The 10,124-nt window shown below is 56.8% G+C and overlaps 1 protein-coding gene across 1 annotated transcript in view; it reads right to left on the reverse strand.

The window, feature by feature from the left end:
• Positions 1-3,949: 3,949 nt before the first annotated feature.
• The window catches only part of TAB1 (TGF-beta activated kinase 1/MAP3K7 binding protein 1), a 46,106-nt gene continuing 39,931 nt past the window's right edge, over positions 3,950-10,124 (reverse strand). Inside the window, exons 9-11 of the mRNA XM_011978830.1 lie at positions 8,921-9,143; positions 7,654-7,816; positions 3,950-5,820 (exon numbers count right to left, since the gene is read on the reverse strand). Coding sequence (XP_011834220.1) covers positions 5,613-5,820; positions 7,654-7,816; positions 8,921-9,143 — 594 coding nt within the window. The 3' untranslated portion in view covers positions 3,950-5,612. The remainder of the gene's footprint in view (positions 5,821-7,653; positions 7,817-8,920; positions 9,144-10,124) is intronic.

Raw genomic sequence — 10,124 nt, forward strand, 5'->3', positions numbered from 1 at the left:
AGCATGTGGGTTTCCTTAGGTTCCAGATTGGCTGGCCTCCCTCTGGAAGCCCGGATTTGTGACTCTACAGTGAAGCCAAGGACTCTGTATCTTCACTGCCACCCCCTCTTCATGGCCAAAGGACTGGCTGTAGAGCCAGGCTCCCCAGCCCATGTGATGCCCAGTGTGTGCAGTGGCTACTCATACCTGTGATGTGCCCTCAACACCCACAGGGAGCCGCTCACATGTGACAGCACGCACGCTTAGAAAGGCCTTTCTGATATGGGGCTAAAATGTCTCCCAGTCACTCTGCCCAAGCTCCTTAACTGGTCTGTGCTTGCTTTTCCACATCTGTAAAATGGGTGCCAGCAGTAGGACCCAGCGAACCTTCAGACACAAATACCTGCCCTTCAGCGGCTGGGTGAGGGCTGCGGGAGTGAAGGCTTTGCAAGCTCCCAGCAGGGCACCTGGCCCTGAGCAGTGGAGAGTTTCATTAGGATCACCGGGTCCCGCAGCCGGGGACCTGCTGGGGTTTCCTGTGAAGCACGGGTCTATAAACCTACAGGATTGACACGGCTCTTCCTGAAGCATCAATTTACTTAACGAATAATTTCAAAATGTTACTTTTGAAAAGATAATGCTATTTTTGTACTCAAATGGAACACAAGAATTTGACTGCAAAATTCACCTGTTCCAAATAAATGAGACACGTAATTTCTTACAAACCTCAAAACTCGCAGCGTCCTAGGGCGGGGGTAGTTTTCTGTAGGGTGACGACATATCCTGCAATGAAGTCCCAGAAGCCCGGCTCTGGGCAGTCCGTCTCTTTGTCCACTCATGTTCTTAGACACATCCCAGGGGCCGGCCCTGAGCTACTGGGATCACTGGAGGCGCATCCAGGTCTGGGGGAAGGGAGTGACTCCCACACAGCAGGTGCCCAGAGGTAGGAGGCTGGACCCACAGAAGGTTCTGGTGTCAGCACAAGATGGCTCTGCTGAAATGCCGAGTGCAGGAGCTTAATTGCGGAGCGTGTGGAAACCAGCCATGGGCTCTCAGGCCCACTCCTGCCCTGCCCTGGCCCCTCTGTGATGGGAGAACCAGGACAAGAAGGGGCTGGATCAGGTGACTGGTCATACAGACTGTGGTCCTTTCACCTTTCTGGGGGTCTCTGAAGGCAGGAATGGAGTCTGTGAACGGGTGTCAATATTTCTCAAAGCCGGCTGTCAGACACTGCGTCTGTCCCTGACGCGGCCGCCCAGGCTCGTGGAATGCCAAGTGCCTGTCTCTGCTCGGGGCTGACATCACCTCTGCGTGGGAACAGCCTGTGCTCCGGCGAGCTCATCGGGATTGGCAGAGATCTGCATCCTTGTCTGGTTCCAAGACAGGGGGCCCAGAAGGAGACTCATGAAAGATGCCCTTGTCGACGGAAATTTCAGGAGCTTGGCCCACAGCCTCTGTCTTCGCTTCGACTGTGAAGAGGCCAGAACCACGCCCGCTGCCCAAGAGCTAGGCTCTGATGAGGCTGCAGGTAGCGCCGACTCAGTACCTGCTTCCACCAGGGTCCAGACCGAGCCCTCATGGCACAAGAGTGCCCACAGGCATGTAGCGGACAGGTGGACATCTCAGCTAACGCTCTTGTCACCTGTCCCTGACTCTCCATCAGTAGGACAAGGGCAGGTCTCACTTCTCACAGCTATGGCCACTCGATGTGTTCAGCAGTCTAAGTGGGTCATTGCCTCATTTTGTACATGAAAAACCAGCCGAAGTAACTGCCCAAGGTCACACGACCATTCCCTCCGTCCCTTCCTCCCTGACTCACGCCATGCCTGTGAGAGAGGCTGCTGCGTGCCTGACTGGGACCTAGTGGAGTAACAGAGAGAAAGCTCTTGCTCCCATGGAGCAGGCGAGAGGAGACACGCATAAAGACAGAGAGTGTCCTACGAGGAAACAACAGGGAGATGGGCAGTGGGTGGCGGAGTGGGGGGTCAGGGAAGGGCTCTCTCCAGAGGGGCATCTGTGCTAAGACCTGAAGGACAAGAAGGAACTAGCCCCACAAACAGCACAATTGGGTGCTTTTCCCTTTGATGTCTGAGCAGCCTGGAGTCACTCCACACGGGCCCTGCTGTCCCCACTGCCAATGGCAGAAACACCCCGACATGGGCATCATGGGGAGCCTGCTCTGAAGCTCTGCTCCCAGCTCTGCCGCCAGCTCCTGGCTCATGAGAGAATGAGAGGACCAGACCAGGACGGTATAACTCCTAGTGAAGATGGCTCACAGGTGCTGCGGCGCCCCCAGCCCACCTGCCCCTGCCCCGGGACAATGGGATTTCTGAGGGCTAGGACCTCCGTGGAGCCAGGGACCTAGCTGGGTTTTGGGAGAGACTGATTTTTTTTTTTTTTGAGACGGAGTCTCGTTCTGTTGCCCAGGCTCTGGAGTGCAGTGGCACTATCTTGGCTCACTGCGAGCTCCGCCTCCCGGGTTTACGCTATTCTGCCTCAGCCTCCCGAGTAGCTGGGACTACAGGCGCCCGCCACCACGCCCGGCTAATTTTTTGTATTTTTAGTAGAGACGGGGTTTCACCGTGTTAGCCAGGATAGTCTCGATCTCCTGACCTCATGATCCGCCTGCCTCAGCCACCCAAAGTGCTGGGATTACAGGCGTGAGCCACGGCACCTGGCCGAGACTGATGTCTTTAAGGAATGAGTGGGTAGGGGCAGTGGGTGGGGGATGGGTTTCTCTGGTTCCATCTGATCCTACCTCAGGCCTTTCCCCATGGAGGCTACGGGAGGCAGAGAGGCTGGAGAGGGCCATGTTGGCCTGCCTTGTGTCAGATGCCACATGGGGATGCGGATGGTGGTAGTGACTCTCGCCCAGGACTGCACAGCTCCGCCTGGCTGTGCTGTTCACTTTTCTTACCTTGACTCCTGGCCCCTTAAGTCCTCAAATCCACTCCCGAGCTTCCCCTCTTGGCTGAAACAGCGTCCCTCTCACCTTCATTTCCCTCCAGGAGACAGGTTCAAGTGCAGTAAATAACACCAAGGCTGGGGACAGGGGACACAAAGCCAACAGTGCAGCACCTGGCCCCACACACTTAGGGCAGAGCAGGTGCTGGGAGAGGCCTGGGGCCTAGAGTTGCATGGTGGCCACTTGTGACCAGGACTGTGCCTGAACCTGTCTGTGCCTCAGTTATTCACCATGTCTCTCTCGGGTGACAGGGCTGATACCACAGCTCCAGGAGTGTTCAGGGGCCATAGAGGTCCTCAGGACCCCTGGCGGCTCGGCTGGGGAGGCTGAGAAGGACAGATCCTGGAAGGAAACTCTGCAGGCACAGTCCCTGCCCAGCAGAGCGGAGGGGGGGACATCCGGGACCCTCTGACCACACCAGACAGAGCGTGGCTTTGTTCCTAGGCAGATGCACTCTTTCGGTTTCTGTTGCAGAGGCTCTTCTTAGAGGGATGAGTTCTTAAGTCCCAGAAAGCAGGATGAAGTGCTCTATGGACTGGGATTTATAGAAGATCCTTCCCCAAAGCAAAACCCAATAAAGCAAACTAGCCAGCAAGAGGGCAAGGCCTCGCCCTGGTGACCTGAGCACTGGGCGGCTATAGCACCACTCACACACCAAGACTCTAGGCTCTCTCTCAGCAAGAGTGGAATTGGCACCACAGCCCTGCCACTGGTCATGGGCCAGAGGGCTTGGCCTGCAGCAGGGAAAACCCTGTCACCCCCTCCAGATGTGCATGAACACATCTGGGCCTGAGAGTGGGCCTGGGAGGTAACAGGCAAGCCATGTTTCCCTTGGGCTGTGGGGGTGGCAGCGTGGAATGCAGCCAGAAGGCCTGGGTTCAAATCCCAGCCCTGCCACTTAGCAGCCTGGTGAGCAGAGTTCTTGAACCTCCAGGGCAGTGAAGAGGGGAGGCGTCCACCTCCCAGGGCCGCTGCGAGTTACAGGAAACATGAGCAACAGCACTATTAATATCACAATGTGTAATGCCACCATTTATTACTTCTTTACTGCATTAAAAAAGTGACCCTGTTTCTAGAGACCAAACAGCACCACAGAGGCATGCTTGGAAGAGAATTCCTTTTGTTCCCAAGCCTTTGTGACTGACTTTAAATCCTCTCACCTGCAGAACAGAGATGGCTTCAAAGTGGGGGGTGGGGGAGTGAGTGAGGATCCTGGGCTGAGACCTGTTTTTCTTCCATTTCTGCTGTGGATTCCCGCAGCTCCCTGGTTCCACACCAGGCCCTGCTCTGCCACAGGAAAATGGATTCCTGGGTCACAGAGCGGTCAGGCCTTTGACTTTGCAGAGACCAAGCACCCTGGAGGCTGTGCAACAGTGGCCAGTCGCTGGTGGGCTGGTCTGGGACATGGCAGGCAGGGAGACTGGGAGCTGGGGAGGGCGTGGAGAATCCGGGGGTCCCTGGACACTGACTGAATGGCTCAGGTCTGAGCTCTGACTGCCCCACTGATTGTGTGGCTTAGCCAAGGTGCAATTCTCTCGGCCTGCTTCCTCCTCTGAAACAGGAGTGGCAATCCTGGCCGACAGCCCTGGTGGCACCCCCTCCCCACTGAAGGCAGAGAACCTGTGTGAAATAGTCTTAACTCTGGCCCAGGGCCGGGCCGGCCCGACCCTTCTCCTGCGCCTCCCAGGGTAGTGTGTCTCAAAGAACCTCTTCCCTCCTGGAACCATTTTCCACTCTTCTTTCTTTCAAACGAGTCCCCCAGCCTGACTCACAACCCCTGCTTGCTACCCTCAGCCGGTAGAGGACCCTCATCAGTGGTAAAGATAGTTCATCTCAGCCGCCTGCCAGCCTATGGTCTTCGCAGCACCAGAAAGAAAATGCAAGGCGATACTGGCTCACCCTGGCTAAGGCCTGACAAGAGCAGCCCCCGCCTCAGTCTGCCAGGGTCAGTCCCCACCTCTCCCGCATGCCCGGCTCGGGGGAGGCCCAGGCTGCCCTCCTCTGGCAGCTCCAGGTCTCTTAGACCACTTCCCCCTGGCTCCTTTCCACCTGGCCTGCCCCTTCTGTGGCCATCCCAGGTCCCGGATGCTGCCCTGGTCCTCCCGAACGTTTACCACAGATGACACAACCAAGGCAGGACCAGGGATGGGGCCCAGGGACAGACGTGGGCACCAGCCTGGGTTCCACTCTGGATGTAGGAGCACAGGGCTGAGAGGCTGGAGAAGCGGGGGGCTACTGTCCCGAGGTGAGGGAGGTGATGGTGGGAGGAGGGGTGGGCTTGGGACAGCAGGGTCTACTGGGCCTGCGACACTCAGGGTTCACAGTGCGCCTCTTCCTGCTCTGCAGGAGGCTGCTGGGGAGGCTCGGGCGGCTTGCAGGACTGCTGCGGCTTCTACACCTGGCCCTCTGCTCTGAGAAAGGGCGATGGTCCTGGCTGAGGCCACCTGCGAGGAAGTAGCCTTCAGCTTCCTGTGTGGTAACAAGGTGTGAACCACAGGTCCAGGCTGCACTCACACCCTCTATTGCCCGGAGAGCCATGGGATAGAGTCTGCTGTGGGCTGAGGACGGGGTGCCTGCTGGCCGCTGTGGCACAGGCAGATGTTAGGAAAAGGCTGGACCCTGTCCTGCCCCACGCCAGGCCCTGCTTGGGCTGCATTCCCCGGCTGCCCTATGGTGCCGTCACCACGCTCTGCTCGCCATGGTCCACGCTCCAGAGGCGGTAAAACTCAGCAAAGTCCACGTAGGGCTCAACACGGCCATCCTCGCCAGGCGGGAGCGAGTGGGCGGGCCGGGAGCGGAAGAGGCCCCCGTCGGAGCTGGAGCTGCTGCTCTGCGTGTGCGTGTTGGTGGACTGCAGGGTTAAGGTCGGGCTTTGGCTGTGGGACAACAGGGGAGGGAGTCAATCAGGAGCAGTCAGGTCAAGGGGGCTGGGGCAGTGTGGGGATAGAATGGCCCCTGCCTCTACCACCCCCTTGGGCCACAGGCCTTTCTGGCAGAAGCGACCATAAGAGCTGGCCCAGCCAGATGCTCTTAGGAAGAGATAAAAAGTCAAATTTTGAAGCACCAGCTGCATGTGGCTACTTAAATGAACTAAAGGTAAAGAAAATGGGCCAGGCGCAGTGGCTCATGCCTGTAATCCCAGCACTTTGGGAGGCCAAGGCGGGGTGGATCACCTGAGGTTAGGAGTTCGAGGCCAGCCTGGCCAACACGGTGAAACCCCATCTCTACTAAAAATACAAAAAAATTTAGCTGGGCGTGGTGGCACGCACCTGTAATCCCAGCTGCTTGGGAGGCTGAGGCAGGAGAATTGCTTGAACCTGGGAGGCAGAGGTTGCAGTGGGCCAAGATTTTGCCATTGCACTCCGGCCTGGGCAACAAGAGTGAAACTCTGTCTCAAAAAAAAAAAAAAAAAAAAAGAAAATGGAACACTCAGTTCAAGTGTCTAATAGCCACAAGTGCTGGAGACGCGGTGACAGGACAGCATCCATGCGAGCACTCCCGCCACCACAGGAAGTTCCCCAGGTGCAGCTGAGCCACCGACTGTCCATTACCATCTCTCTAAACCCTTCCCAACCCAGGCCCTACTCAGCAGGGCGGGCAAGGTGTCTTCTAGAAAACCTTCCTTCGCCCCCTCCCCTTCACTCTCTTCTCATCAGCTGGGTGGGGACAGGCACCCACCTTAAGTCACAGCTGGAACTGCCTGTTAGCGCTGCCCAGCACCAGCAGAGGGCTGGCCCATGGCGGGACCAACTACCATGGCTCAGACGCTGAAGGGAGTGAGGAACATAGGCAGCGGAGGAGGGCGGGTTGTCCTGCCTTGTCTAGGGCCACAGCAGTCCCACTCTGCTTTGTGGACACAGCTGGAGGACTCCTCCAAGCAGCCCGGCAGGGGTACTGGACAGGCCACCCCTACTGCACTCAGGAAGCCCACGGAGCTTGCTCGGTCTGGCAGGCCTTTCTAGCCCTGTGGCAGCATCCACGACTCAGAGGCAGAGGGAAAGGAAGGCCCCCTGATGAGGCAGAGGTAAACAGGCCACCCACCCCCCTCCAGGGCCTTTCTAATTGGCCACATCCTGCGCACTCCATCCTCAGAGTGGGCTGGGTGTGGCATCTCTATCATTCCATGCAGGGCTGGAATGTGGAAACCAGATCCGGGTCCCCTGGTGTGGGGGGTGCACATTCTACGGAAGGGAAGGGGGTGGGGTGTACTCAGGCAGGTCTGCGGCTGGACGGGGCCTAGCTGCAACCCCCTCAGGCTGCTGTCTCTACCTCGCCCCCTGTCCAGAAACCACAGAACTCACTTCAAAGCTAAAATCAGGCACATTAGCCAGAAAGCACCGACTCTGACAAGCCAGTACAGGCCAATGTCCCCAAGCAAGGACACTAAGGGAAGTCACCCCATATCACAGGAAGCCACCCCACATCACACCCAGGTGGGGAATGAAAAGAAAACCTTCCACTGACTGAAACCAGCAGACCGGCCCACAAGAAAATATGAGAAGTAGTCTGGGACCATCAGCCACCTGACCGAAAACCCCACCTGCCTCAGTTTCTAGGGAGACCTCCCTCACCAGGCACGGAGCTGGGGACTTCCAGACCCCAGGGCATCTTATCCACAAGCCTTGGCCCCATGGTCATTTCTGTCCCGGTGCCACAGGACACTCATGGGGGGACAGGGCTCGGGGTGGCTAAGTGGGGGAGGGACTTACTTGGTGAGGGTCGGGGTGGCTTCATCCAGGGTGGAAGCGCTGTGAGCCCCGTTGACCATCTGGCCCTGGGAGGGCATGACAAGGGAGAGGGTCACGCTGGTCTTGCTGGTGCTCTGGGCACTGGAGTATGGCACAGACACAGGGTACACTCGTCCCCCTGCAGCTTTGGGAGGAAGAGAGTGGGGGCCTCAGGCAGCGGCTGAGGAGACACCCGGGTTAACAGGGGCAAAGCTGCTCCCATGGCCTGATGGGGTGGTGCCTGAGGGCTGAGTGTAGGTGGCGGCCATGCCTGGCTCCCCAAGCCCAGAGCGGCCCCCTGCCCCTTGGGACAGCTCAGGAGGAGTGTCCCTTGGCAGAGACTCTTCCAGGCTGGGCTGAGAACTCCTTGTAGCAATAAAGCTAGCAGTAAAGCCTGCTGGCGCTCAAGCTGCCTCAAGGAAAGGGTTACTGCCTGGCTTCCCACGGATGCTTTAATCCAGAGGATAAGTTTGCTCCCAGTTGAGGCTGACCCAATAAAAATATGGTTGCAATAACAACGGCCAAAGAAACTTCAATAACCCTGGTGTCCACGGCAGAACAAATCTGTCTGTGGATGCCTGAGCTTTATCTAAGGTTTGCTTGTTTAAAACAAAGAAAAAGAAATGCAGCCCTCGGGAACCGAAGGTCTTGGTGCTGAGCAGCACTGCGGGGAGCACGGGAGAAAGCAGCCGCCTCTTCTCCTGAGAACTTGGTTGAAGAATGACATAGGTAGAAAGCAAAACGTCCTTCTCCCTGTCCTGCTCCAGCCCAGGGACAGACAGGCCCTGGGGCCTGACCATTTGTCCACATGCCTCATCTCTTCCAGGTCCCTTCATTCTTCAGCCTCGGTTTCCCCCTCTGGAAAACAGGGGTACCGCCTGTCTTTAGGGTTACCCATGAGGACCGAAGGGAATAATGCAGGCTGTGCGCCTGGCACACGGTAGGCACTCAATCAGTGGTGGCCATCATCTCTACTATGGGGCTTCAGGGCTCTGTGAATTGCTTGCTGGTGCACTCAGGTTCTGGGAGGTTGCCGGGGCAGGTGGTATTAACCTCCATTTAACAGACAAAAAAGCAAAAATCAACATGCAGCTCAGAGAGGCTGAAAGTCAAGAGAACCTGAGTTAGAGCCACTGAGAGCCAGGCCCCCTGACTCCATCTCCGTTTCAAGCAGCCTCGGGGGCTCTGCATCCACCTCTGGCCCCTAGATGGCATCCCCAGGCACTGCCTGTCTGTATGGCACACGTACCTGGGGCCGGGCTCGGTGTGGGCTGGCTCATTTCACCCAGTGGGTAGCCAAAGTTCCTCACCAGCAGGGTCATGTCCTCATGCCGGGGGCAGAACCTGGCACGCTCCCCACCGCTGGCGAAGGTGTCGCTGTGGATGCGCTTCACCCGGTCCACCACGGCCTGGGCCACGGCATCCAGGGAGGTCTGCTTGGCAAACTCAGTGTCAATCATTGCAGCAATCTCCTGGAGGAGGGGGGAGGAAGAACCTGGTAAGGAACGGAGTGTGGCCTGGGGGGCGTGGGCCATAATCTCAGAGCTTAAAATCAGGAGATTTAGTGGTCAATAGCGCAGCAGGTGAAGGAAGTGCCTGCCAGCCAAGTTTGAAATCTGAGCCTTTCAAGGTATTCAGGATAATCCTTCTGGAACTTTCTCATTAGGAAGTGTGTGCCCTTGTGACTGCTCTGATTGTTGGGTGCATACCTCTAGGATGGGGAGAACATCCATCTCACTGGGTGAATATGAGGATTAACTAACAATGCTGTGAGAGCATTCTGTCAGCCACTAAAAAGCCCAGTACCTGCCAGGCACGGTGGCTCACGCCTGTAATCCCAGCACTTTGGGAGGCCAAGGCAGGCAGATCGCCGGAGGTCAGGAGTTCGAGACCAGCCTGCTCAACATGGTGAAACCCCGTCCCTACCAAAAATACAAAAATTAGCTGGGTGTGGTGGCAGGTGCCTGCAATCCCAGCTACTCAGGAGGTTGAGGCAGGAGAATCACTTGAACCCAGGAGGCGGAGGTTGCAGTGAGCCGAGATAGCACCACTTGCACTCCAGCCTGGGGGACAAGAGCGAGACTTCATCTCAAAAAAAAAAAAAAAAAAAGAAAAAAGCCCAGTAGCAAGTGTCATTATTATGAAACACTCTTTCCTGGAACAAACTTGTTGTAGGCAATGTTATACATGCTAGGATTTTGCCAGGAACTGGGGATACAGAATGAAAACAGGGTCCCTGACATAAGAGAAGTCCCTGTCCAGTATACAGATGTTCCTCAATTTAGGATGGGGCTATGTCCTGACAAACCCACTGTAAATTGAAAATAACGTAAGTTGACCAGGCGCAGCGACTCACACCTGTAATCCCAGCACTTTGGGAGGCTGAGGTGGGTGGATTACCTGAGGTCGAGATCGAGACCAGCCTGGCCAACATGGTGAAACCTGGTCTCTAC

This window comes from Mandrillus leucophaeus, unplaced genomic scaffold, assembly GCF_000951045.1.
Source record: "Mandrillus leucophaeus isolate KB7577 unplaced genomic scaffold, Mleu.le_1.0 Scaffold2, whole genome shotgun sequence".
Classification (NCBI taxonomy): domain Eukaryota; kingdom Metazoa; phylum Chordata; class Mammalia; order Primates; family Cercopithecidae; genus Mandrillus; species Mandrillus leucophaeus.